Source organism: Chelonia mydas, chromosome 5 (assembly GCF_015237465.2).
Source record: "Chelonia mydas isolate rCheMyd1 chromosome 5, rCheMyd1.pri.v2, whole genome shotgun sequence".
In the NCBI taxonomy this organism is placed as follows: Eukaryota; Metazoa; Chordata; order Testudines; family Cheloniidae; genus Chelonia; species Chelonia mydas.
Genome location: NC_051245.2, coordinates 13,992,738 through 14,020,420, shown reverse-complemented (window position 1 = coordinate 14,020,420; position 27,683 = coordinate 13,992,738). Strand labels below are relative to the sequence as shown.

General features: G+C 45.6%; 1 protein-coding gene across 3 annotated transcripts in view; it reads left to right on the top strand.

The window, feature by feature from the left end:
* ZBTB7C (zinc finger and BTB domain containing 7C) overlaps positions 1 to 25,656 on the top strand; it is a 295,085-nt gene extending 269,429 nt beyond the window's left edge. For all 3 annotated transcript variants that reach the window (XM_037902487.2, XM_043547353.1, XM_007055162.4), the window contains 2 exons: positions 7,785 to 8,981; positions 20,409 to 25,656. In XM_037902487.2, coding sequence (XP_037758415.1) covers positions 7,801 to 8,981; positions 20,409 to 21,045 — 1,818 coding nt within the window. In that variant the 5' untranslated portion in view covers positions 7,785 to 7,800 and the 3' untranslated portion in view covers positions 21,046 to 25,656. The remainder of the gene's footprint in view (positions 1 to 7,784; positions 8,982 to 20,408) is intronic.
* Positions 25,657 to 27,683: the final 2,027 nt, after the last annotated feature.

The window sequence follows — 27,683 nt, the reverse complement described above, 5'->3', positions numbered from 1 at the left end:
CCATGAATTTATCTAGTTCTTTTTTGAACCCTGTTATGATCTTGGCCTTCACAACATCCTCTGGCAAGGAGTTCCACAAGTTGACTGTGCGTTGTGTGAAGAAATACTTCCTTTTATTTGTTTTAAGCCTGCTGCCTATTAATTTCATTTGGTGACCCCTAGTTCTCGTGTTATGAGAAGTAGTAAACAATACTTCCTTATCTACTTTCTCAGCACCAGTCATGATTTTAGAGACCTCAATCATATCTCCCCTTAGCCATCTCTTTTCCAAGCTGAAAAGTCCCAGTCTTATTAATCTTTCCTCATACGGGAGCCGTTCCATACCCCTAATCATTTTTGTTGCCCTTTTCTGAACCTTTTCCAATTCTGATATATCTTTTTTGAGATGGGAGTCAGCTATTGTGGGCATGAACACATGGGGATGCTGTGTACTGTTTTTATACCCTGCCTGCTTCTAGGGTTGGACCGGACAGGCAAAGTGGAGGGATGCAGGGCTCACAAGCCATGGCACATGGATGAAGCGTCTCATGTGAAGTCTGCCAGCCTTGACGGTGCTCCTGAGCCAAGCCAAGCCATTGCTGCAGCTTTTTGCTGTAACACATGCTGTGCATTGTATTTGAATTCCTCCTGGCAGCCTTTTATCTCTGCCTAGTGTCTGGCTTCCCAGGGTGTGGTCCCCCAGAGATGGTGAAGATGGCGGAGAAGATAACAGAGGAGAATGCTGAAGTGGTGCTGTTTAGCCTGTATGCCACTCACACAGAGTTAGTCACACAGAGCTGCTCGTAGTCAGTTATTGGCATTTTCACAGCTCCACTTTGGGAGCAATGGCCTGGCCTGGTGCTAGAGTGCTACTGAAGATGGATACATCCTGCAGATTAGCCCAAAGCAACTCAGCGCTGAACTTTGAGGGAACAACCCAAAGCCCTGCATGTCAACACCCCAAGCTTTGGGATAATTCAGAGGAAGGTTTGAATTCTGACAGAGCAGAACAAACCAACAGCTACCTAGGACTTTTGCATATCAGGGCCACTCTGAAGCTCTTGGTGGTAGCAGGGATAGAACTCACATCCTCCTGCTTCTAACATAGCCTCTGATCACTTGACCTCAATGAGACCCCCCCCGCAGTTATTTTTACTTTTATTGGCTGTATAGGGCTTATGAGACATGGGTGATCAATGCCGATTCCATCCATTAGAGGGCATTATACTCAAACACACTAGCCAGTTCATTGCTCAGCCTCCTTGAAGGAAAATAAATCTTCTTAACATAACTAAGGAAATGGACCAGTTCCAAGTACCCTTTCACAACACTGAGCAATTTAGTCGTCCATGATTTACCAGGTACCATTAACGATGAATGTACAATCTTGAAGAACACAAGTGGGATGTCTCATTATCACCTATTTGGCAGACTCTGCAGAGTAACCTAGACTTTCATTTCACCTCTCAGAGTCCAGACCATTTGTACCACTACCGCTTCGGCAGGGAAGAAACATTCCTGTTGTCTAATATTAACATTAGTGCATTCTGACATAATTTGTATTATTTCTTTTTAAATGATCCAAATGCTAAATGGGCATTTCTCTCTCTCTCTCTCACTCTGAGGTCTCTTTTTTCTGCATTCTTGTTTTCTCTATGGCATAATTTACAGTGGAGAGTCAAAAGTTAAAAGGAGGAGTGGGAAGCAAATGACCAAAAGAAAATCTTTTAAAGAGTAGACTGCAAAGCTGTGATCGTCGGAGCCAAGACATGGGCTTGGCTGCGCTTTCACAAATATAGCTTCTCGGGTGTGGCTAGGGCAGGTTTACAATCAGCGGCTTGGCTGGAGTTCTGCGTGCTGAAAGGAGAGACAATCGCTAGCCTTCACCGCCAGCTCTGCCTGTGTTTGTGTGGCAGGGTGGGAGGCTTTCACTGCTATTGCTCTGAAGGGGGTGCAGGAGGTTCCCGAGCCAAAGTCTGCCTCATTTGGAATGCTTTGAAACCTGAGGGCAGTGGGTGTCTCAGCAGATTAATGGCCTGTGGGGTTTCCCATCGCAGACTTGAATTTCAGACCCAAGCCAGATCAAACGGACCAGAAATTGCTGATGGTAGCAATTTCACAAATGGCTCAGGTAGTCCCCACCCTGCTCCCTCTTAAATCAGAATTAAAAAATCCCCCCAGCCACTATGAATGCTGGGCTCTGACGCAGCAGACTTTGCTTTTGGAGAGGCCTGGACTGTGGAGCAGAAGTGGGGAAAGGTACCTTGACAGCCAGGGAAGATTGAAGGCCTGCCTGGCATTCAGCGTCCTGCCCATGAGAGCATTACTGCTGACCTTGCTTGGAGATGAAGCTTCTTTGCATCACTTCTAATGCACACTGACACCTTTGGAACAGTAAAGCACAGTGTACCACAAATGCAGTCAGCCACAGTAGATATTATGGCTTCTGCTAAGCTGCCTTTACAAACCCTGTATCTAGTATAAAATAAACACTTGGTTAGTACCTTCCAGCTGAGGATCATAATGCGCTTTACAAAGATGGAGCGGTATTATTCACCCCACGGTATAGTTAGGGAAATTAGTTTAACTGGGGCATATAGAGTAAGGGCCCTATTTTCAGACTTGGCTATGCCTTTGATCCATGAGGCATCTACATAAGTGGCCTGATTTTCAGAGCCCCTACAGCTGCCATCAAATTGGCCACTTTTGGCCTAAGGCCCAGATCCTCAAGGTGCTTAGGTGCCTAACTCCCATGGGAGGACTGGGGCCTAAGTGACCTCCCCAATGTCAGACAGACAGTCGGTGCAGAGTGAGGAACAGAGCCCAGGTCTCCTGAGTCCCAGTGCACTAACCACTAACCATACTGCCTGTTAGTGAAGTGATGCTGGTTCTCATCCCACAGTTGTCTGAAATTGCCTGCCGCCCCTTAGCTTCCTTTATTCCAAGTCACTTACATTCTTGCAGGAGAAATCTTTCAGCCAGAAATCAGTTTGGGAAGCATCTATAGGTGCTAAGGTGAACATTGAACGTATTATTACTTTTGAGATTTGGGTACTATAGAGCCCAGCCCTGACTCACATGAGTGCTCCCAGTGGAGTCAGACCCTTTTTAATACAAGCCATTCTTCAGGGCCCAGGGCTCCCTGGGTGGCAATGCACCTGTTTACACCAGGGAGAAAATTTAGTCCTGTACATGCAACATGTTATCATTATAGAATTATGCTTAGAAGCTGAGCTTTTGTTGTAATAAAATGATGAATGAGTATTGAGCACTCTCATAAATAGAGTATTTGGAGATATCACTCAGAGCTTAATTGGAATGCAGTTATTTTAGGCGGCCTACCCACTATTTTTACAATGCTATAATTTTCTATTATAAAATGTATTTTTCTGTTAAACTCCATGTAATCAGTTTTTGGTCTCTCACTCTCCCACTTCCTTTGTGTGTGCACGCTTTCATTTCTTTAAAGGGGTGGCATTCATCGTTTGGAATACGTGCTGAGGCTGCTGATTCTATTTTTGGATCTGTTATTCTTGGAGAAAACACCCTTTAATTGGGGTGGGGGTGAAAGAGGCGGGAATAGGAGGGGAGCTTTAGGAAGGAAAGCGTTTAGCTGAAAGCGTCAACTTCAGAACGCTTCCAGCTTGTGTCAGTTCCCCCGGGGGGCATGAGAATCTTAAGGTCATTTCTAGGATTGGTGTCCTGTATAGCAGTGCAGAACTGCACAGCTGTCAAACTACCAGGCTGGATAAGAGTGCCCTTTCTACAAACTTACATACATTTTTTAAATTTAAATTACATGGCTCCCCTTCAACTCTGCCAGGATCCTGAAATGTTATCAGCTTTCCTGCATGCTTTTGGTAAAGCAGAAACAGAATGAAGCTTGAGAGAAATGCAGCGTTAAAGTAAATGAAATCTAGTCTCTTTCCAAAAAGTGAGTTATAAGTAGTTTCAGGTACAACATCTGCCCCTCCATCCCCCTGCTAGCTTTTATAGTTTTACAATCACATTTCCCCTATCTTTGAATTTTTTCACTCTCTTCCTTGCTGCTACATGAAAGACCTGCACAAATAGGGAAAACTGATTGACTGTCCGGGAGATACAGTGAGATTGACTACACACAGTGTGCTGTGAAATACACCGCAGAAACAACCTGATATATGTTCTTCCAATCTCTCTCCGTTACAGTGATCTTGGTGGTTATCAATTGTAGGTTAAAAAACATTAGACAAATGTAATTTATAAGATGATGGTGTTTCTTTAAAACAAAACGTTAAAAGATAATGCGGCAAAGGAAATGTCATTCCCTATAACTGTTATTAGGATGCAAATACCTAAGAAGGAAGTCATCTCTTTGCAGCCACCTTAAAAGTTATTTATTATCTTACACCTGCTTGGATGACTTGGCGGATTTACTTTTTTTTAATGGCTACTTTAAACGGCTATTTTGTAGCATGTCATATGGGATCTGCTGGGTTAATTGTGAGGAAAGTTAGTTAGCTGAACATGGTTAAGCCCAAAACTATGTAACGAATCAGTTTGTTGCAAACAACAGACATGGATCAGGCTGGATCAGACACACATCAAGGGATCTCGGACGAGAACCCTTATTCTTCAGCTCTAAAAACGAGCTTCAGTCACTTGAGCTAACCAAAGCCTCTTGTAGCTACTTGTAGTATTAGGTCCTGTTTTCTCTTTTTGGCCAGCCTCTTCAGAGCAAAATCATTCACTCAGTCCTACATACAAGTCAGTGTGTTACAACCATCACTTTCAGCCTTTAAATCAAGACTGGATATCTTTCTAAAAGAGGTGCTGTAGCTCAAACAGAAGTTACGGGGCTGACGCGGAAATTCCTGTGTGAGGGTCTACAGCCTGTGTGACACACAGGGTCAGATTAGATTGTCATAATTGTCCCATCTGGCAGTAAAGTCTATTAACCAGAAACCAGGTAACCTGGATTTTATTTCCAGCTCTGACAAAAAGTTACCGGCTTAGGGCAGTCACGCTCACTGTCCCTCAGTTTCCCTGTCTGTAGAATGGGGACAATGGTAGCAGTGTTCTGTGTCCCAGCTCACTGATGCATTTAAAGCCCTTTGGGATTCCGGGAGGGAAGATGTGTCAGCACTGCACAGTAACTAGCTGGTGCATGTGCACCACTCCCTGCTACTCATGTCATCAGTGCTATTCTGTGTAGTGAAAGAGGTTTTCCTGTAGCTCAAGTGGAAGGGGCCTATGTTTTTGGGGCAGATGGAACTCAGTTCTATCCCCACTGTCACCAAGAGGCCACAGTATGGTGACAAGAGTGAAGTGCTACATGGCTATAGATTTTTGCAGTGAGAGTATAGCACTCTCCTAACTGGCAGTGCTTTCACACGGGCTGACCGTTTTCTGCGATGGCTTTTGTTTCACGTAGAAAGAACAGCCCTGCATATAAACAAGAGTTCTCGAGGACGTGGGGGATTTGCCTGCTCCAAAACAGGCCTTGGAGAGCAGGCTGGCTTGCGCTAAAAAGTGACTTAGGGCTGGAGGTAGCCCCGAGGCAGCTGTTTTGTGCTTAGTAGCGATGTCATCGTTTTCCCAAGGCCTTGGCTTGCCAGCTCCCACATAGTAACCACCAAACAATGGCTTGTTGGGCATGGGGGTGGGCAAGGAGGGGAGAGATAACCACAAGGTCTCAGCTGGTTATTGATCTTCCCTGGGTGGGAGGAGGAAAGCAGCATTGCATGAGAATTCCCCAGCCCACAGGGAGACACGCTGGAAAGTCTGATCCCTGGGTTCACACCGATGCTTTCCCATCCCAAAAAGCAATGTTTGGTCAACGTTTAGGACGGTCAGATCCAGCTGTCCTTCCTCAGGAAAAGCCAACAGGTTTGGTTTGACCAGGGGTTTGCTAACCAATTCAAGCCAACATCCTGGGACAGCGAGGAGAAGGAGGCGATCCAGCTTCTGCTCTGATGGCCGAGTTCCCCCCCCCCGCCCCCCGCTACCCCGGCTAACCACCTTCAGCCAGCCGCAGCCCCACCCTCTCAGCTATATGACCCCAGGAGCAGGAGGTGCTGTGCTGGGTTGGAGTGGCAGGCAGCAGGGACCCTGGTACTCCACATGGCAGCTGAAGAGGTGCTCAGCCTATCAGAGAGCTAAAGGGGGGGAAATTATGAGGAAGGGGTGGGGGGAATAGAATGTGGGGAAGCAAGAAGAGAGATCTCGAGGCTGGATGGAGGAGAAGAGACAAGGGGTGGGGAACAGGTTGCAGGAGAAATCCAGCAACATGAGAAGCCAGAGCAGGCTGGGTGGGAAACCTCCAATCCAGCATCAGCATCAGGGGAGTGGGTTAGCCGTCCCCCCGATTGTCCTCCCCTGCCTGTGCTTCTTTGGAAAATTACCCATAGAAAATGGTATAAACTGCACTGGTAACTGTGCAGTGGGAGTATTGCCTGAGTGAGGACTGCAAGGTTGGGGCCTTGGGGATGAAATGGCATTAACGCTCTCTCTTTGTGTGTCTCTGGCGTTCCCAAGGGGTTAATAGATTCAACGTGAGTCTGGTTGTTTTAGAAGTCTCTTTTGCATGTGACAGTGTTAATATATCCCTAGCCAGCTGGAGGAAATGTCTCCTGTTTTCTGGGATATCGCAAGTGGAGGCTCTTTTGGGACCGTTTGAAAGAGGAAACATCTGACAGATAACACTCGGAGGAACCCATTAATATCAGGTTTTCGATTTTGGGTGTAGGCTTTTTTCTTCCGAATCCCCTTTTGAAGCACAAGCTGCACCGGGGGGCGGCCTTTGAACGGTAGCAAAGTGGATTTGATAATACTCTTGGAGATAAATGTGAGCGATACAACCATTGCATCAAAGAGGCAAAGCCGTAAGTGTTAGACCCCCGCACATCCACGTCGCAACTTTGACCCCAGTTCTTTGCACAGTTGGTTCTAAACATGGTCAGTGCCCACAAGCCACATGGCTAATACTCAGTTACTGATGATGGCAGCTAACCATGTCTCACCTTTGTAAGCACAGTAGGTGATGGGATCACTTAACTGGGTTTGCTGCTTAGCCAGTTGGCCAGTCCTCCTAGCTCTCTGTTCAGTAGGACATCCCAAACATGCTGTTGTTTGCTCTCTATGTGTATGTCCCTTGGATCGTCTATCCTATGCCAAGGCAATATGGGATAGCTGTGTTACAGCGCTAATAACACTGCATGTTAGGAAGGAAACTGGTCATGCCATGTCATTCATTGCATACCGGGCATGCTTTTATTATTCTTATTTATTCAGATAGTGATGTAAATAGTCATAGTGCCTAGCAAAACACAAAGAGCTTAGCATGTAATTCAGGCAACGCAAACACGGGCAATAAATTGGGTGTGGGAGGATGTGGGAGACATCACTGGGGAGAAATCAGTGGGAAAGGATTCCTGGAGGGATGTGGAGGAGGAAAGAGGGAAAATGGGGATAAGAAACGGGAAGCTGTCCCAGGCATAGGGAACAGCCTGAGTGCAGGCCTGAAACTGAGAGTGGAAAGAGGGGACAAAGGGAGAGAAGACTGAGAGAAGGAAGTGGAGAGCACGGGGGAAGTGGAGAAGAGATCATGGAAGGCTTTGAGGAGCTTGAATCTCACATAGCTCCATAATGTGTAGGGAGCAGTGGATTTTGTGAGCAGCATTTTGGAGAGAGGAGAAGTAAGAAGTAGGGAAGCAGGAGAGAAGAAGGTTACAGTGTTTGAGATAAGAGGTGACCATGGCACAGTCAGCTTTACGGATACTCAGAGACCTACTCTCTAATTCCTTGCTGTCTGTATTTTGTTCTAGGGCTCTAAATGAGAATATGGCCAATGGCATTGAAGATCTTATTGGGATCCCATTCCCAAATCACAGCAGTGAAGTCCTTTGCGGTTTAAATGAACAGCGGCACGATGGTCTACTCTGTGATGTCATCCTCATTGTCCAGGACCAGGAGTACAGGACCCACAGGTCTGTCCTTGCAGCCTGCAGCAAGTACTTTAAAAAACTCTTCACTACTGGCACTTTAACAGACCAGCCCTATGTTTACGAGATTGACTTTGTCAAGCCTGAAGCACTTTCTGCTATCCTAGAGTTTGCCTACACTTCAACCCTCACCATCACCACCTCAAACGTCAAGCACATCCTCAACGCAGCCAAGATGCTGGAGATCCAGTGCATTATCAATGTATGCCTTGAAATCATGGAGCCTGACAGAGAAGCTGAAGAGGAAGATGATAAAGAGGATGAAGATGACGATGATGACGAAGAAGATGATGATGATGAAGAGGAGGAGGAGGAGGAGGAAGTGGAAGATTTTGTGAATCAGGAGAACCTCACAGATGTCCAAGAAGTAAGCTGTCACCAAAGCCCTTCAAAGTCTGACCTTACCGAAGAAACATACACAGAAGCACCTAGAGACTTCCCACACCATTACCCAGCCCATAGCTCTGCCGGCCACTTGGGCATGATACGAGACTTTTCCATCGAGTCATTGCTAAGGGAAAATTTGTACCCTAAAACAAATATTCCAGAAAGGAGGCCAGCCCTATCTCCCTTCACACCAGGCTTCTTTCCCCACCTGTGGCATGGAAATTTCAGTTCCTTTTCCCAGCTAGAAGAGCAGCAAGTGGACAATGGCCCTTTGGACCTGGTGATCAAAAAGAGGAAGATTAAGGAGGAGGAGAAGGAGGAGCTCCCTCCGGCTCCTTTCCCTAATGACTTCTTCAAGGACATGTTTGCTGGCAATCCAGGAGGTCACCTAGGGCACATTAAGGCAGAGAACGACTATAGCGCTTATCTCAATTTTCTAAGTGCCACCCACCTGGGAGGAGTGTTTCCTCCATGGCCCCTGGAGGAAGAAAGGAAGATAAAGCCCAAGGCATCTCAGCAGTGTCCGATCTGTAACAAAGTCATCATGGGGGCAGGGAAGCTGCCACGGCACATGAGAACCCACACAGGAGAAAAGCCATACATGTGCACTATCTGTGAAGTTCGCTTTACCAGGTGTGCATCAGTTATTACTGTTGGATTTAGCAATGCAGCTACAAAAGGGGGATGGTGCCCTAGTAAAGCATTGATGGATTTACTGAGTCCAGCAATAGAGGTTGCTAACCATAAATGCTATTTATAGAGATCACTTACTACGCGTGACCCTCTGGCAGGTTAGGGCCTTAGTAGACAACGAGAAAGATCTCAGTGAAGCTACGCCGTGGAGACATAGGCATTTAAGCAATGTCTCCTTCCACTTAAGAGTAAAGTGAATATCAAGGAAATAGGGGCCTGACACAAAGCCCATTGAAGTCAATGGAAAAACTCCCATTGATTTTAATGGGTTTTGGATCGTCTATCCTATGCCCAGGCAGTATGGGATAGCTGTGTTACAGTGCTAACACTGCATGTTAGGAAGGAAACTGGTCATGCCATGTCATTCATTGCATACCGGGCATGCTTTTATTATTCTTATTTATTCAGACAGTGATGTAACGGACAGCCTGTCGGTTATCCAGGTAGCTACTAACCAGACAAGAGTGTAAATAAAGGTAGGTAACATTTTCCAGCTGGTCATTGTTTACCAATGTGGAATCCACTGTGGAAGCACTGCAGAAAAGGGTGTGTGACCAAGACCGGTGAAACAAATCAATGGATGTTTCTGGCTAAAATGTTTTTGGCTGTCTAGATAATCTAGGGGCTGACTCAAAACTCACTGAAACCAATGGGAGTCTTTCTGTTGGCTTAGTGGAATTTGGATCAGGACTCTGTTTTCTTGTAGTTCACTGGCAAGCCTTGTCTATGCATTGTGTTAGAAAGCCCATTAACTAGCCCCGGATTAAACATGGTTTTGGACTGGGTGTGGACCACAACCAGCTGCCACCTGTTTAAACACAACTGTCCTTGTCCATTCTAAGGCTGAGAATATGCTAATTATAACATTGTTTTCTGTGTTGTTGTAGCCGTGTTGGTCCCAGGATATTAGAGAGCCAAGGTGGGTGAAGTAATATCTTTTACTGGACCAACTTTCTGTTGGTGGAACAGGCAAGCTTTCGAGCTACACAGACAGACTTCTTCTTCTTCCCAGACCTGAAGAAGAGCTCGGTGTAGCTGAAAAGCTTGTCTCTTTCACCAACAGAAGTTGGTCCAATAAAAGATATCACCACACCCACCTTCTCTCTCTAATAACATGTTAGTTACCAGGTTTTCTAACAGGGTGCATGTTCCCAGTGGAGACAAGGATGAAATCAGCAAGCCTGGGTCCAAATTCTGTGCTGGTTTACACCCTTTGCACCTCCATTGACTTAAGCAGGGCCCTGGGAGGATATAAATGAGCACGGATTAGGCCCATTGTGCTCTAAGTCGGCGACACAGATCTCTGATGCAGCACCATGCAGCTCGTCTCTGAAAAGCTTGGCCAATTAAATCCACGAGCAGAGAAAAACAGATTCCTGGATCTGTTCTTGCTGAGTATAATTAGTATCTAACAAGTAGAATCTTTACCATAATAAAGATTTCTGACAAGAGCATGGTATTTCAGCTTCTGGCTGTGAGGGAGAGAAAGCCCTGTTAGGCTTGGGGGAGCGAGCTGTTGAAAATAACATGAACAGTCGGAAGAGCAGAGCGCCTGACAATGGGCAGATACCTGGGGTGCATCAGCACTCAGCCTGCCTTTTCTTCCTTTGTCCCTGTGATAATATTCAAATGCAGTCTATGCAGATGATGGGGATTTGACCTGAAAATAAATGTCCATGCCATGCTACATTAGCACAGCTGATACCGCATTCTAATATGTTGCACATTGTACCGCAGGCCAGTGTAGACAACGTGATCTGGCTAACCCTGATGTTTAAAGGGAAAGGCCGATTGCCTGTGTTAATTTTAATGACTGCAGGTAATTTGTTCCTACTGTCGCTGTCGCCCCACCCCTATTTACATGTAAGTGCTATTGAAAAACGCTGTATGGTTTGCACTGGACACATACAACTTCCATTTAGCTACATAATAGGGAGCAATAGTGCAAACTTCCCAACCTGCCCTGCAAGTATGCCTCACCCCTGACCTGTAGGGACTGTTTACGTTTTCATGCCCATGCAGTGTTTGGCAGCCTCTCTGTTGAGGCCACTGCCATTAATGCCAGTTACTACCAGGTGTGGTTGCGCTGGTGCTATGGATAACTGTCCATAGGGAAAGTAGCTAAGACCACAGACACACTTCACACGCACCCTCAGACATACCTTGCTCTTATATGGCATTTTTCATCCATATTATTTATGTGATCATAGCACCTAGGAGCCCCAGTCATGGACCAGGACCCCATTGTGCTAGGTGCTGTACAAATCATAGATCTCAAAGCACTTTACAAAGATGGTCAGTATCATTATCCCCATTTTACAGATAGGGAAACAGAGGCTGTCCAGGAGCAGACTAGGGAATAGAAGCTAAGGGTTCTGCATCCCAATATAGTGCTCTGACCACTAGGTCATATTGCAGGTTGAACTAACAGCCTGCCAGTAAGAAGCTCCATATTGCATTGCCTATCTGTGTCTCCTTCCAGTCCTCTCCCAAAACTCATATCTATCTGCAACCAGCTATAAGAGTATAATTGACAACTGAACCTAATTGGTATGCTGTAGCTTGTGGCAGCTTATGTGCCATCCAGGGGACTTTGTTCATGGAGAAGATGCTACATTAGAAAAACATTCTGGAAAAAATTCTGATCTGGGATGCACATGTGGTCCCCATTGACTTCAGTGGGAGCTGAGCGTACAGCTGAGACAGAATTTGTCCCTTTAGCGAGCAATTCCCGTAAAATGAGAAATGACACTTAATGGTCTCTTTATTGTTATTAATCATTTATATTGTGGTAGCAATTAGAGGGCTCAGCCAATTCCACGTCCCAGTGTACTGCATGCTGCACGTGTATTTATATTAGCTCCTTCCAAACTCACTTGAATATGGATATAGCTTTTCCAGAAGTTGTGGGGTGAGATTTTCAAAAGTGCTCAGCTTTGATCTGACTTTGCTCTCATAGAAGAACATAGAACAGAAACAGAGTTAGGCCAATGCAGGATGCTTTCCACCAACTGCAATGAGAGCAGAATTAGGCCAGGGCCAAGTACTTTTAAAAATCTCACCTGTCCATTTGACGATGAAGGGCAGATTTCAATTTGGGCAGGAAGGGCCTGATTCTGAATACCCTCTGGGTGTACCACTCCCACTGAACTCAGGACTTGGCCCCAAGTGTTTTCTTATGTCATATTGTGTGCAATAATATAGACAATTGAGAAGATATTAAATCCGGAGATGGACAAAACAGAGACTGGTTTGGTTTTGTATAACCACCACCACAGGTGGTTCTGATCCAGGACCCAGTTATCCAAACTTCAGAGTTCAAAGAGGATTGGATGAATGGTTCTGATTTTGTACCACTGCAGTATAAGGGTACTGTATTACACATTCTGCTTTCACACATTAGATAGTCTATATTACATGATTTCTAAATTCATACCCAAGAAGCAGAAGCTAGAAAATGGGTAGCAAAGAAAGTCAAGCAAAACTAAAGCCCTAATCCAGCCTAGAATTATGCAGGTATGTAACTTTACCGCCATTGACTGCTATTCAGTTGAGTAAAGTTCGCATGCCTACGTTTTTGCAGGATCTGCCCCCCTGAGATCATACCATCTAATCACACAACAGGAAAGCCTTTTTTCCCCTTTCTGATACACTGAACAAAGTGGGCATTTAAAACCTTGAGATTTTCGTAAAGGGTTTGAAATAGCTTTAATGCGCAGGGGGAAGGGTTGTCTGTTACAAAGAAGGCCAGGTATGTTTTTACTGTAATATTGGTTTAATGGTGATTAGTTGTGATTAGTTTTTAAACCCAGACTATTGTGGTTGTGATGCCCATGGAAGAATTCCTGAGCAAACATCTGCCACGTGTTGCTGCAGTGCTCTGGGAACACTGCAGAACTCCGGGAATCCCCTCCAGCTAAAGAATAGATTAAGGCCCCAATTCTGCAGCTGGATCTGTGAACTCTTGTTCCTGTGTAAATCTGATTGCAAGAAACAGGGCTAATTTAACAGGACAACAATTTAACAGGACGTTGTTGTTGTTTTGTTTTAAATGAAGATTGCTTAGACTCTAGTCTGGTTTTTGAAAGTTTGGAGGACTAGAGAAAACTGACAATGTGTTAGCTGTCCTGTTCGCTGCATTGTAGCCATGTTGGTCCCAGCCAGGCCCACAGTTCTCAAGGAGAGAGTCTTCAAGCCAGAATGACTCCCTTTTTTAATTTGTTGTTATTATTGGTGTTGTGGTAGCAAACAAGGTCCTAATCAGTATCATGGCCCTTGTGTGCGAGGTGCTGTATACACAGATGAGATAAGAACTGGCCCTGCAGGGAAGATGGGGGAGTAGATTGGGACAAGAAACAAGAGGTAGAAGAGATACTATGATGCATATGCGCCCACATTCCACTTCCCCGCTCCTCCCAAGGCCCCCACTTCACCCCTTCCCCCAAGGCCGCATCCCTGCAAAGCCTCTTCCTGCCCCTGTTCTGTCCCCTCCCCTGAGCACACCCTGCCCTCGCTCCTCCCCCTCCCCCGCAGTGCCTCCTGTATGCCACTGAACAGCTGATCGCAGTGGGCGGAAGACACTGCTGGGGTGGGGGGAGCTGATCAGTGGGGCTGCTGGTGGGTGTTGAGCACCCCCTTTTTTTTTCCCCCCGTGTGTGCTCCAACCCCGGAGCACCCACAGAATCAGCACCTATGCTATGACTGGAGGCTGATAGGAAGGAGGAGGAGAGGGAAATGGACTGGGAGTTGGGATGGAGGGAACTGGGACTGACTGGTCAAGGAGACGGGGGCTGAGAACCAGTGTGGGGGGGGGGAGACAGATGTGAGGAAGAGCTGGGGTGTGGGGAGAGAACTGGCATTGGATGGGCAGAGACACTCAGTCAAGGATTTGTGGAGGAGAATACTGAGATTGAATGAGAAGCCTAAGGAAGGAGATTGGCACAGGGACCCAGTGGGGATGGAGAGTGTGGGAGGAGGGGAGATCAGATGAGGGACAGGGAGGGGGAGACTGAAACTAGCTGGACAAAGACGCTGGACACAAGGAGCTATGGGTTTACAGAGGTGGGGGAAGCTGGGAATGGCTTGGCAAGGAGACTGGGAGTAGGGGTGAGACTGAGATAGGGAGTCCAGAGGGGTGAATCATAGAATATCAGGGTTGGAAGGGACCTCAGGTCATCTTGTCCAACCTCCTGCTCAAAGCAGGACCAATCCCCAATTTTTGCCCTAGACCCCTAAATGGCCCCCTCAAGGCTTGAACTCACAACCCTGGGTTTAACAGGCCAATGCTCAAACCACTGAGCTATCCCTCCCCCCCCAGGGTGAGACTAGCCTGGCTGGGCAAAGAGAATGGGCCTCGGATGAGAAGCCTGAGGAGTGGAGAGTGGGACTGGCTAGGTTTAGAGAATGGGACTAGGACAAGTAACTGGGGTGGGGGGTGAACAGGACTGGGACAGGGACATGTTGGAGGGGACTAGGCAGAAGTGGTCACCTTTAGGGGGAAATGGGCGGAAGATTCTGTGCCCACTAGAACACACTCCCCTCCAGAGACTGTGACAGAACCCAAGATTCCTGAGTGTTACCATTCTTCTGCTGTCAGCAAATATCTGTGAAACCCACTGGCAAAGAAGCCGTACCCCTCTAGTGCTGACCCACGTGAGGATGACAACTGACTACCAGGGGCCTCACTTGCTAGGGCAAAAGTAGTGTTGGTTTGTCCCTGACTTTGGTCTATATGCTCTGCTTTTTGTGCCCCCCCCGCCCCCTCCCCCACACTTTGCACGATATAATATAATCACATATCATGTTCTATACGCTGACATAACTTTGTCCCCTCCCTCCCACTAAGAATTTTTCTGAAATGACGCCCCTGTCAGTCACTGGTTTCAGAGTAACAGCCGGGTTAGTCTGTATTCGCAAAAAGAAAAGGAGTACTTGTGGCACCTTAGAGACTAACCAATTTATTTGAGCATAAGCTTTCGTGAGCTACAGCTCACTTCATCGGATGCATACTGTGGAAAATACAGAAGATGCTTTTATACACACAAACCATGAAAAAATGGGTGTTTATCACTACAAAAGGTTTTCTCTCCCCCCCATCCTACTCTCCTGCTGGTAATAGCTTATCTAAAGTGATCACTCTCCTTACAATGTGTATGATAATCAAGGTGGGCCATTTCCAGCACAAATCCAGGTTCCCCACCCCCACCCCCACCCCCACCCCCAACAAACCCACTCTCCTGTTGGTAATAGCTATCTAAAGTGGTCACTCTCCTTACAATGTGTATGATAATCAAGGTGGGCCATTTCCAGCACTGGAAATGGCCCACCTTGATTATCATACACATTGTAAGGAGAGTGATCACTTTAGATAAGCTATTACCAACAGGAGAGTGGGTTTGTGGGGTGGGGAGGGGGAGAAAACCTGGATTTGTGCTGGAAATGGCCCACCTTGATTATCATACACATTGTAAGGAGAGTGATCACTTTAGATAAGCTATTACCAGCAGGAGAGTAGGGTGGGGGGAGAGAAAACCTTTTGTAGTGATAAACACCCATTTTTTCATGATTTGTGTGTATAAAAACATCTTCTGTGTTTTCCACAGTATGCATCCGATGAAGTGAGCTGTAGCTCATGAAAGCTTATGCTCAAATAAATTGGTTAGTCTCTAAGGTGCCACAAGTACTCCTTTTCTGTCAGTCACTGCTATCAATTACTCTCTTACCTCACCCAACCTTAATTCTGGCATTTCCTAACTTTCTGAGTGCTTGACTTTGCAGCCTTAATAATGTTCTTTTAATGTAGTTTTTTTGTGTGCATATATAAATATAATTTAAATCTTAGTCATGTTACAAACATTTTAGATAAAACTGAAGGGATTTCAGAAATCAGATTTACTTTCTACTATTATGCAGTTTGTTTCCTTTCTGCCTTTCTCTTCATTCTGGACAATTGAAATTGGCTAGGCATTTTCACTTTTTAGGATCTCAAGCTATGCTGCAATGTTGAGATTTGGAAACACTGTAGGAGAATGTTCATTTGTTTGAAAAAATCAATTGGATTTTTTAAAAAATCATCGAAACATTTCCACTGGTCTTAGACTTTTCCAAAAAATACTTATTTTAGAAATAAATGTTATTTGGCTACTAAATCCAATAGGTGCTTTTAAAAATCTTCACCAAAATCTAACTTTGGAGCTGCACAATATCCCTTTAATTTAGATAGTGTATGTGCCAAACTGTAAATCTTTGTGTAAGTCCCTGGGATATTACTGTAAACAACTAACTAGTGTAAAATGTACCTATCCATATTCTGCAACGATCTCAAAATCTTAACAAGTTGAAACACCATATTTAAAAGCAAGCTCGTGTGACACCTCGTGGTCATTGGGTGTATAACAGAAAGGGAAGATTTAGCACCAAATTATATTTCACCAAAATGCACTAATCAGCAATGCCAGTCTCACCAAATGTAGTTGTAGCCATGTTATTCCGATGATATTAGACAGACAAGCTGGGTGAGATAATATCTTTTACTGGACCAACTTCTGTTAGTGAGAGAGACAAGCTTTTGACAGTGGCTCGAAAGCTTGTCTCTCTCACCAACAGAGGTTGGTCCAGTAAAAGATATTACCTCACCCACTTTGTCTCTCTAATCTCACCAAGGTCATCCTATTTCCCAGTGGATGTTAATCTCTGGTTTTGATGATAGGAAATTATTTAATTTTTTGCTTGTTTTTTTGTCAAACAATTTCTTTTGACTGCGTAGGGGACCAGATGCAGGATCTGAAAGTAGAAGGGTGTGATCGTGCGGCTTTTAGAAGAACATGAAATAACTAGAAAACAATAAGTGCAAAGTACACTTTGGAACAGCAAGGGAAAGGCAGAATTTCATAGACAGAGTCGGTGGTAATGGGGCAGAGCCAAACCTCTCATCTGTTGCATGTGCAGTGCTAGAGAGCCCTAGGGGGATTGAACCTGGGACTGTGGGATTTTAAAGCCTCTACTTCTTGAACTCAAAGACCCCGTTAGCTAAGGCTGCAGCAGGCTCAATCTATATGTGGCCCAGCCACCACTAGAGGGGGACAGAGCACTGCACCCTTTAAAAAGATGCATGTGATCTGCTGCAAGCTTGGCCAGCCCTGCTAGCCAGAGCAAAGGAGCTGGGGGCCATTTGCTCTGGGGTCCCCCTCCCCCCTTTTGATTTTTGCCCCTATGGGCACCAGGAAGAAGCAGTCCCTGCCCCCATGGGAGCCCACTGACTTGTGAGCCGCCCCGAATCTGCCCCAGTGGTTGCTGGTGATCAGTACAGCAGCCTGCCTCTGGAGAGCACACTCCCTTCTCAGAGCTCTTAGCCACAGCTAGCCCGGGAAGAGAAGATCAGGAGCAGGATTTGAATCTGGGGCACACACGTAGCAATATGCAAAGCATTATCACCACACTAGCCAGGGAAAGTCCCTTCGAAAGGGCCTGATCCTGGGAGCTGAAGTCAATGGGAGGTGAAGGCTCCCAGCGTCTCTCAGAAGGTGTTCAGCATTTCCCAGGACTGGGCCCAGAAGCTGTGTGCCGTTGGCATTACCCGGCACCGCTGGCAGGGGTACGGAAGCTCTCCATCGTGCCGTGGTTGATGTAGATCAGTGGGGGCAGTAGGGAGAAATCTGCCTGTGCTACGCCTCCTTTGTAGCTAGAGACAGCCTCAGTTGCCAGGGCAGCAAATCTGCCGCCTTTCGCCAGCACCACATGCTCTGGATAAAGGGAATTCGAAAATTGTTCCCAGCTAAAATTCTACTGCTTGAGTTCCTTGGGCCGGGTTTTGACATGGGTGCAACACAAGGAAATTCTCCCCACCCCGTTGCATCACTTGCCCAAGGACCTGGCACAATTGCAGTCCCTGACCTCAGGGGACTTCCCTCATCCACCTGCCCTGAAGGGGGCAGGGAGGCGGCAGGGCCATGACACCAGTCCATGGAGCAGGCCAGCTGCACTGGAAGAAGCAGGCGCCCCGTCCCTCCCTGAACTTGTCCCTGTGGTGGTGTGGCTCTGTACTGCCCCCTGCTGGAGCCAGAGGCTAACTGTCTCCTTGGTCTTGTGGGTTAGAGAGCAGATGGTTCTGTGGATGCCATTAGATGGAGCTTCCTGAAGCCTGCACGGAGCTGAAAGCAGCTGTGCCGAAGGGACCCGGTGTAGCTGGTGTTATGGGATCTTCCCTTTCGTCAAATAGAAGTGAGCATGGTCGGCGTGTTTGTTAGGATGGACCTTAGGGCTCATCTATACAGGAAAGCTATATTTAAATTGGTAGAGTTATACCAGTGTAATGCACCCCCTGCCCCCATGGGGACACTCCTATTCCATTATAACACACCCACACGGCGAGTTATACCATATAACTACAGCTGTTTAACCATACTGATATCATTATATGGCCATCACTGGAAACATTTCCCATGGAGATAAGCTCTTGTGCTGTAGGGAAGCTTGGCCCACCACTCCCAGATAGCGATGTGCACCATGCTATCTATGGCCATTGGAATGAGAGGCGGTCAGGTCAGGGATCTTACATGGCTGCCTCATTTGTGGCAATGCCGCCATCGGGGCTTAGATCCCAAGGTGATCGGTGCCTTGGATACCACTGCAGCCATGTCAGCGGCTGTCTGCCGTGTCACTGCGTGCTGTGCCTTATGGACTGTAGCTGGGGAGTCAGCTCAGAAAGTTAAATATCTGCCCCCTCCTGGGCAGAGATGCATGGACAGCTGCACCTCTTGTGTCCCCAGGACTACTGCTGCAGGACCTATGCTGCCACAGATGTGTCCTCCTGATGCTGCTCAGTAGAGGCTATTTGGGAAGTTGGGAGGAGATAGAACTAGGTAGGTTTACTACCACTCCATGCTAGGGGCTCAGATCTGCTCTGATGTGTGATGGCTCCATCCCCAGCCTTCCCCACTACACCTCTGCTGAGCCTCAGCGGAATGTCTTCCTTAGGGAGCCTGGGCGTGCATCTTACATCTGTACACCAGCCTACAGAAAGCCTGAGTGAATGGGGTTCACGTGAGGGAGCAGTGCAGGGATTGGGGTGGAACAAAATCTGACCCACTGGCAGGGCCTGGGGTAGCTCCACAGCCCCTCCATGGTGGTTTTTCCAACTCCAGGGCTGGAAAAGTCCATACCCATAGATGTGGGTTGTGGCCATTGGTTCTCACTAAGCATGGACCCAATGGCCATGCCTTTGCTCCTCCCCAAATGGCCTCTCTGTGGTGGCCTATGCAGAGCTGGCATAGGCTCAAGTCCAAGGTATGCAGGTCGTGGAGACCCTGAGTGTCTTCTCCATAGCTACATACCCTGCCTGTTGGAGCCACGCGCCGGTCTGACCTTCTGTAGATGGGTGAAAGTTCACCCTTCCAGAGCAGACAGTGTTGCCATGTTTTTTCCCAGAAGGCTGTGCAGCTCGTCTCACCAGGTTTGGGTGGTAGATGCTGTCCAAGGCAGGGACTGTAACTACCTCTGTGAACAGCTGACAAGTGAGGATCAGCAACATGCAATGGCTAGGGGGAGGGAGTCCAGCCCCAAAGCATCTGATATACATATGCAGATCTGCTAATTTATTTTTTTAAAATTTGTAATTACATAAATATCACTCTTCCCCTGCTGTCCCTAAGCCTGGTCATTAATGCTGGGTGATTTCTTGGATCCATCATTGTAGAAATGGGTCTTATTTAATTTGTTTCCTCCTTTAGCATTTAATGTTAAACTTTTGATTGTCAAATAACCCAAGAGACTTGCACGTATCACAACATTTTGGATACAGAGTTGGAGCCAAATGATCTCCAGCCTGGAAAGTGAGAGGGTGGAGTGGAAACACCAACTCATGTTATCTGTAGCAAGTGGGTGGGTGGATTAGTTCTAGGTAGGGATGAATTTTAACCTACCTCTCCGGGTACTTATGTGACCCTTCATCACTTTGTCTTAGGCCCAAATCCTCAAAGGTATATAGGTGTTAAACTCCCATTGAAATCAGTGGGCATTAGGTGCCTGCATACCTTTGAGGTCTGGGCCTTAGTGCCTCCCAAGTATCTCTCCTGACAATATCCTGGGGTGGTAGAGAAGCATGAGTATCCCCAGTTTACAGATGGGGAAATGAGGTAGAAAGAGATTAAGTGACTTGCTCAGGTCAAGAGGAAGATGATGGCAGAGCTAGGATCTGAGTGCCAATCTCATACCATAACCACAAGACCATTCTTCCTCCCTGGCACTGGCCTTTTTAATATTATGTATATTTAAAAAAAATAAAGGCTACATGGGGGGCTTAATGTGACAGCACCCCTTTAAGTGTCTATGCTCAAGTGATAACAGGTGGCTGTGACGTTTGTTTTTCAGGCAGGACAAGCTAAAAATCCACATGCGGAAACACACGGGAGAAAGGCCATACCTCTGCATACACTGCAATGCCAAATTCGTGCACAACTACGACCTAAAAAACCACATGCGCATTCACACGGGTGTCCGGCCTTACCAGTGTGAATTCTGCTACAAGAGCTTCACTCGCTCCGACCACCTCCACCGCCACATCAAGCGGCAGAGCTGTCGAATATCCAGGCCCAGGAGGGGGCGCAAGCCCGCAGCCTGGAGGGCAGCCAGCTTGCTGTTCGCACAGAATGGCCAGCCAGATGAAAAAGGCTTCATGATGCCTCCAACTCTGGAGGAAATGAGCAGCCATCTTGGCACCACGGCCATGTGCCTTCCAGGCCCCAGCCACAAGCACTTCATGAGTGGGGCCAAGAACGCTCTAAACCTGCAAGATCTAGAGAGCCAGTTCGAAGAAACCCAAATGAAGCTGTTTGGGAGGACGCACCTGGACATGGAAAGGAACAGGGGCATCTTTGCCTTTGCCCTGGGCCATAACGAGAACATCTCGGCACGGCCATACTTCCCTCTCCCTGACCCTTGGAGCACAGGATTCAATGGACTGCCTGGACTAAACCATGTGGCCCCAATTTCTGAGGCTAGCAACTAAACCAGTTCTACCCATGCATTGGGTGTGGTACGTTCTGTACCATTCTTAAAGAGTGAACGACTCTCTCTGATTCTCACCTGCTGTCTCTCCTCATCTCATTCCAAAGAAACAATTGGTCACCCATGTGAATCTAGACGGTGCCGTAGGATGGTAGGCGGAGCCACACCCGAGCAGACAATGGACATTCTTCTGAATGAGGTGCTGCTGTTGGTATTATTCTGTGATTGTACTAGGAAATGTAGGTTGAGTTTGTCAGTGACTCCACCAGCACAATCTGCTAGGGGTGTCCTTTTAGACCATTTTTAGGACCCTTGGCATAAGACATGACAAGCTTGTCTCCTCCCAGCAGTAGAGCCTCCCCTTAGTTCTTGGAATCCAGTTTTGAGGGAGTGGAAAGGGTCAAGCTCCAGGATGCAGATGGCTCATCTTTTGAATGCTTCTGAAAACATCACTTGCCTTAGTTTGGAGGTCAAGACAGTGCTTCGGAAGGAGATTTCCATTGCTCTCCGTTCGTGATACCAGATGGTTAGCTGGACATCAGTGAAGATGGCAAACAATTTTTTTGCCACTTCTAAATTCCTTGTTTTTTTAACCCCGTAATCAAATGACCAAAACAGTCTGAAAGGGACTCGACATGGGCCAGATTCTTAGCTGGTGCAAATGAATGCTGCTCTTTGCAGCTATGCTGATTTATTGCAGCTGAGGATCTGGCCTAGGGTCATTACTAATTACTAGCAAATATGTCACATGTCAGAATCCCTTGACGAAATGCTGAGCATACAAAGACCCTGCTGTATAGGATCATCTGGGAAAAGGATTCGGATATTGCTCAGGGGATCCTGATTGAAAATTATTATACTAAAGAGTCCACAAAACACGACTGCCACTGAGTGCTAGTAGAAATCATACTTCTTCAGCATTTGTCAGCTCAGAAATATAGGGCTTACAACATAAAATATGAGATACTCCACTGAAAGAAGGCTTTGACAGCAATGTGCTTCTATTTTCCCCCTTTAAACAGTGGGGGTAACTTTTTAACAAACAGTCTACTGATGTGACCTGCAGTTAGTTTGATGCAAATACAGAGACTGGTTTTCAGTTTAATCAAGGCTCAAAAATGTAAATTTTAAAAACTATGGCATGCTCTCTCTTTTTTTTACTGTTATCTTTTGGTTTCAGCAGAATCAAAGAGAACCAGAGGACCATAGTTTCTTTTTTTTTTTAATTTCAGTTCATCCATTAAAGGTACTGCTCTTCAGTCACAATTCAAGGAGGGTTTCTCTACCGGACCACTGATGTTGCTACATCCATGGGACAAAATGAGCACCCTCTTCGAAGTCGCTCTCACATATGATTCCCTTTGTCAAGAAGCACTTCGAGCATAAATAATTCCTTTCTGCTTTGAGAACACATGTAAAAGAATGATCCTGATGAACTGCCTGATTCTAGCTTCCCCCTGCCCCCCAAAAATAAATTCACAGAGACCCTGTGTGCAATGAAAAGTGGGGACTGGAAAGAAAAGTTTTTAAAACTGCATCAAACTTTTTTTTGTATATGTACCAACTTCTTTTACAAACTACATTTTACAGACAACTGGTTATTTCAGGTGTTTTTGTCTACAATTTGGAGTCATGTAAAGTATCCAAAGATGCTGAGTACTGTATAATCTACAAGAACTTGAAGCAAGGTGTGTTTTTGTTTTTAATTTTGTTTTTGGTTTTTAATTTTTTTTCCTGTTTGTGCGGAAAAAAACTTTGGACGTTTTCTATTTATAACTATTTTTATGTGATTGCTTTATGTACAAAAAAAAAAAAAGAAAGGAAAAAAAGATACCCAAACAAGTTTGCCTTAGTTAATCATGGGACAATCATCCTTAACTTTTGTTGAACCTATACATTTTTTAAAAAGACAAGCTACTTTTACATACTTATTAAACAGTATTAATTGAGTCTCTTAAATTATGAGCAGGACTTGGTTCTTGTGTGTGTGGCAAACATTGGAAAGCCAAACAGTTCCAGAAGTCCAACCAATGGCAAGTTTTCACAGCAACATTTAAATGCCAATTTGTTTGCAGAATATACAAATTTGGCGATTTCCAAAGGCTTTTTGTAAAATATTCGCTCCCTATTTAATTGTCTAGCTGCAATGTTTATGGTTAATGGAAACCATTGTTGTTATTATTACGATAAGAAGTTAAGGTTGATTTTCCTGAATGAGCTCATTTTGGTTGTATGTAGCTGGCTGAGATCATTTCATGGTGGAAGGAATATAACAGACTCTATTTCTGCCTTGCAGTTTCTTTACATTTCAGTGTTGTGCGGTGATGTTGGGCCACAGGTATATATACAGGTGTGCATGTGTGTGTGAAACATTGGAGGGAGCATCTCACTGTGCATTCTCCATAACCCTTCCATAACTCGGCCTTGCTCTCCTAATCATGAACTGCATGTCAGCCGTGACTGTCAATGACGTTCTTTTCAGCTGCTCCCTGAGAGTCTGAGGCTGATAGCATTTATAGCAGTATAACTCTATTAGTTGCAATGGAGTCCCTTCTGATTTCAACTGGTGTGAGATCAGATTCAGGCTTTTTGCCTGGAAGGAACTAGAGATGGCCACATTCTCTCTGAGCTACTGGTGAGGTGTAGGGTGACCAGATAACAAGTGTGGAATAGTGGGACACTTTTTTGGGGGGGGCTGAGGAGATGGGGGAAAGGTAATATAGTTGCATATATAAGACAAAGCCCCTAATATCGGGACAGTCCCAATAAAATTGGGACATCTGGTCACCCTAGTGAGGTGGCATCTTCTTCCTCTTCTCATCATTTTTAATTATGGCCCAGATACTAGAGGTGCTTAAGCATATGCCTAATTTTAAGCACTTGTGTAGCCCCGTTGACTTCAGGGCCTATTATTCTTGTCACAGTTGAAGAACGACATAGCTCTCAATTTTTTAGAAAAGTCCAGAAGCCTGAAAAGTGGAACTAATACATTAAAAGACCAAAACCAAGAGAGAGTTTAACTTTCCTCATAAGAGCAGTGACTAGAAATCAGACAGGAAACCACATACAACTCTATCCACCTGGTAGAGCCCCAGTAAGTCACCTTGAGACACCAGATGTTTGAGTAGCTACATGTTCAATTAATCAAATGAAAGGATAAGTGCTAAGCCCTGGTCAGCTTTCCCAGTTGGCCACATATACCTACTAACGGATAAGAAAACACACAGTAGTTCAGTTATATTGTCTGGTCAGACAGCCATCATCCCCGGTACCAGAAAGATGTGGATAAACTGGTGGATAATTCCCACACACAAAATATATTTGCCCTATATCCACACACACGGGGGACATGTCATTCTGTCATCATGCATGCACTAATAAGTGATGTCTACACTGCAGCTGAGTGTGTCTCCCAGCCCGGCTGGCTCTGCTTGAGCTAACGCACAGTTAAGTAGCAGCATGGACATTGTGCCATGGTCTAGCCGCCTGAGTCCAAGGCTGCCCAACCTCCTGGGTCCATACTGAGGCAGCTAGCCCACACTGCTATTTTTAGCGTGCTCGCTTGAGCAGAGCTAGCGCATGTCTGTCTTACCCGGGCTGGGAGACATGCTCCCAGGTGCAGTGTAAACCTACCCGTTCCGACCTTAAAGTCTATGAGTCTATAGGGGCCACGATTTTAAAAATCTGGTGCTGCAAACATATAGGGAGCCAGTTTCTGCCAAATTCTGAGCACTCTCAGTTACAATTGTCAGGCTTAGGAAAATAATGTCGTCCCCTTTCTTTTGTCTCTGTGCAAAGGCAAAAGAGAGAACGTACCTTCAGAATGTTTCATTCTATACAGACAGGAGAGCAGGAGTTTCTTGTGACCCCACAAATGGGCAGGGACAGCTGGAGAACGGAAGCAGCTCTGCCTCCAGTCCCCTTCCCTATTTGCTGGGGAGAGTAGCTGGCTGGGTGCATGAGGGTAGAAAGCTACTGCACAGATAACAGGTGAAGGAACCAGTGTTTCCAACTCTCATTATTTTATCACGAGTCTCAAGATAGTCAGTGTTTCACTTGAAGCCCCAACTCCTGGAGTCAGGTGATTACAGGAGAATCTCAGCTTGCATCAAAACAGTAAGTTTATAGTACTCATGCTTGCAGAGAAAAGCTTGACAATGTCCCTTGCATGCAAGGCTCAGAAACCAGAAAGTAAATAAAAAAGACCCCAGCTTTTAGTGTTCTTTTTAAATCTTGTGCTGTTTATGCCACACTTGTGATTTTGGGGGCAGAAGGGGGGCCTGACTGAAAGGGTCAAAAATGCTAAGCTTGAATATGCTTACTAGGCGCTTTCCCACTCTCTCTCCCCCCACACCTGAGAGAAAAATGTAACCACCTCACAGCACAGTGTATAATACCTGTGGCCTGGAAATGCCTTTTTAGTTGTTTTTATGTGTCGAACCAATGTTTTACTTGACTTGCACTAATTGCTGTAGAGCAGTATATGGTTAGATTTCTTTGGTTTGATTTATTTTTTGGTTGCAATTCCTATTAGCTAATGAGCTGGCAGTCCTATAAACATACCTGTTGCACATTTTACACCCCTGGACAAAATAAAATATAACCTGAAACAGCCAGTGTCCTAGATATTCTGATTGTAGCCACTTTGCATCCCAATGCCCCAGCCGGCACCATGGAAAATTCTGCTTCCTTTTGCAGAGCATTGAAAAACCAGCAACACTTAGGGCTTGAGCTTGCAAGTCTTTGCTTGGGGTTCAGCCTCCAGTGAAGGTGCAATGGATGCTCCATGTGGGCTGCAGTAGAGTTAAGTGCTAGGTGAAGTCCTCTAGGCTATGGGTTTGTCTACACTTCAAATGCTGCACCGGTGCAGCTGCGCTGTTTTAGTGCGTCAGTGAAGACGCTGTCTACGCTGACAGGAGGGCTTCACACATTGGCATAGGTAATCCACCTCCCTGAGAGACATGAGCTATGAGAAGTCCTCCCACGGACTTAGCACCATCTACAGTGGGAATTAGGTCATTATAACTGCACTGCTCAGTGGTGTGGATTTTCCACACCCCTGAGTGACATAGTTACACTGACATAAGTTGCTAGTATAGACCAAGCCTTAGTGATCGTAAACCCCAAGCTCCCTGCAAACCCAGGCCCCTATTCAAGAAACCATCCTTACTCTGCAAGGTACACTGACGTATGTTCATGAATTGAGGGGCCACTGCATACTCACGTGTGCAGGATACAAAAGGGTGGAGTGGAGGCAAGAATCGGTGTTTCTGAGGGAAACTAGTCCTCAGGATCATCCTCACGTTCATCCGGCACTCAGATCCGGATTTTGAAAGGTAGTTAGGCATTGCAATGAGAGCAGTGCGTGATTTTGCAGATAAAGCTAATTTCACAAAAAAACACAGTTTAGGATCAACCAAAACATTTTGTGACTTCACATCAAATTCGCTGAATTGCTTCGGTCAACAACAAAAAATTAGGAAAATTCAAAAAAATAAAAACATTTTGTTTTGACATTTTCTAAATGAAACACTTCCATTTTTCAATTTCAACAATTTTATGGTCAAATTTTACTTCAGATTTTTTTTTCAAAGGTTGAAAAAAAACCCTAGAAAACAAAAAGATCCGTTCAACTTGAAATGAATTTTTTCTCCTTTTTCGGTTTGCCAAAAAGGTTGGAAAACATTCACCTTTAAACACCACAAACCCTGCATCTTGGCAGGGAGTTAGACTAGATGACCCTTGCGGTCCCATCTATCCCATGGCTCTATGATCTTGGGTCACTCTGAAGCAATTTTGTTTTCCATTGTCCAGTCTGGCCATCCAACCAAGAAAATTGGTTATCGATGATTCACATATCTCTCATTGCAACGTCGAGCAAAGCTTCAGTCTCTAGGAGTTAGAAGCCAATGGGACTTAGGCTCCGGTCAAGGTTCCTTCCCCACTCTGAACTCTAGGGTACAGATATGGGGACCTGCATGAAAAACCACCTAAGCTTATTTTTACCAGCTTAGGTTAAAACTTCCCCAAGGTACAAACTATTTTACCTTTTGTCCCTGGACCTTATTGCTGCCACCACCAAGCGTCTAACAAAAATAACAGGGAAAGAGCCCATTTGGAAATCCCCCCAAAATCCCCCCAAGCCCTACACCCCCTTTCCTGGGGAAGGCTTGATAAAAATCCTCGCCAATTTGCATAGGTGAACACAGACCCGAACCCTTGGATCTTAAGAACGATGAAAAAGCAATCAGGTTCTTAAAAGAAGAATTTTAATTAAAGAAAAAGTAAAAGAATCACCTCTGTAAAATCAGGATGGTAAATACCTTACAGGGTAATCAGATTCAAAACATAGAGAATCCCTCTAGGCAAAACCTTAAGTTACAAAAAGACAAAAACAGGAGTATACATTCCATTCACCACAACTTATTTTATCAGCCATTTAAACAAAACAGAATCTAACGCATATCTAACTAGATTGCTTATTAACCCTTTACAGGAGTTCTGACCTGCATTCCCCTTCTGGTTCTGGCAAAAGCAACACACAGACAGAGAGAACCCTTTGTTTCCCCCCCTCCAGCTTTGAAAGTATCTTGTCTCCTCATTGATCATTTTGGTCAGGTGCCAGCGAGGTTATCTTAA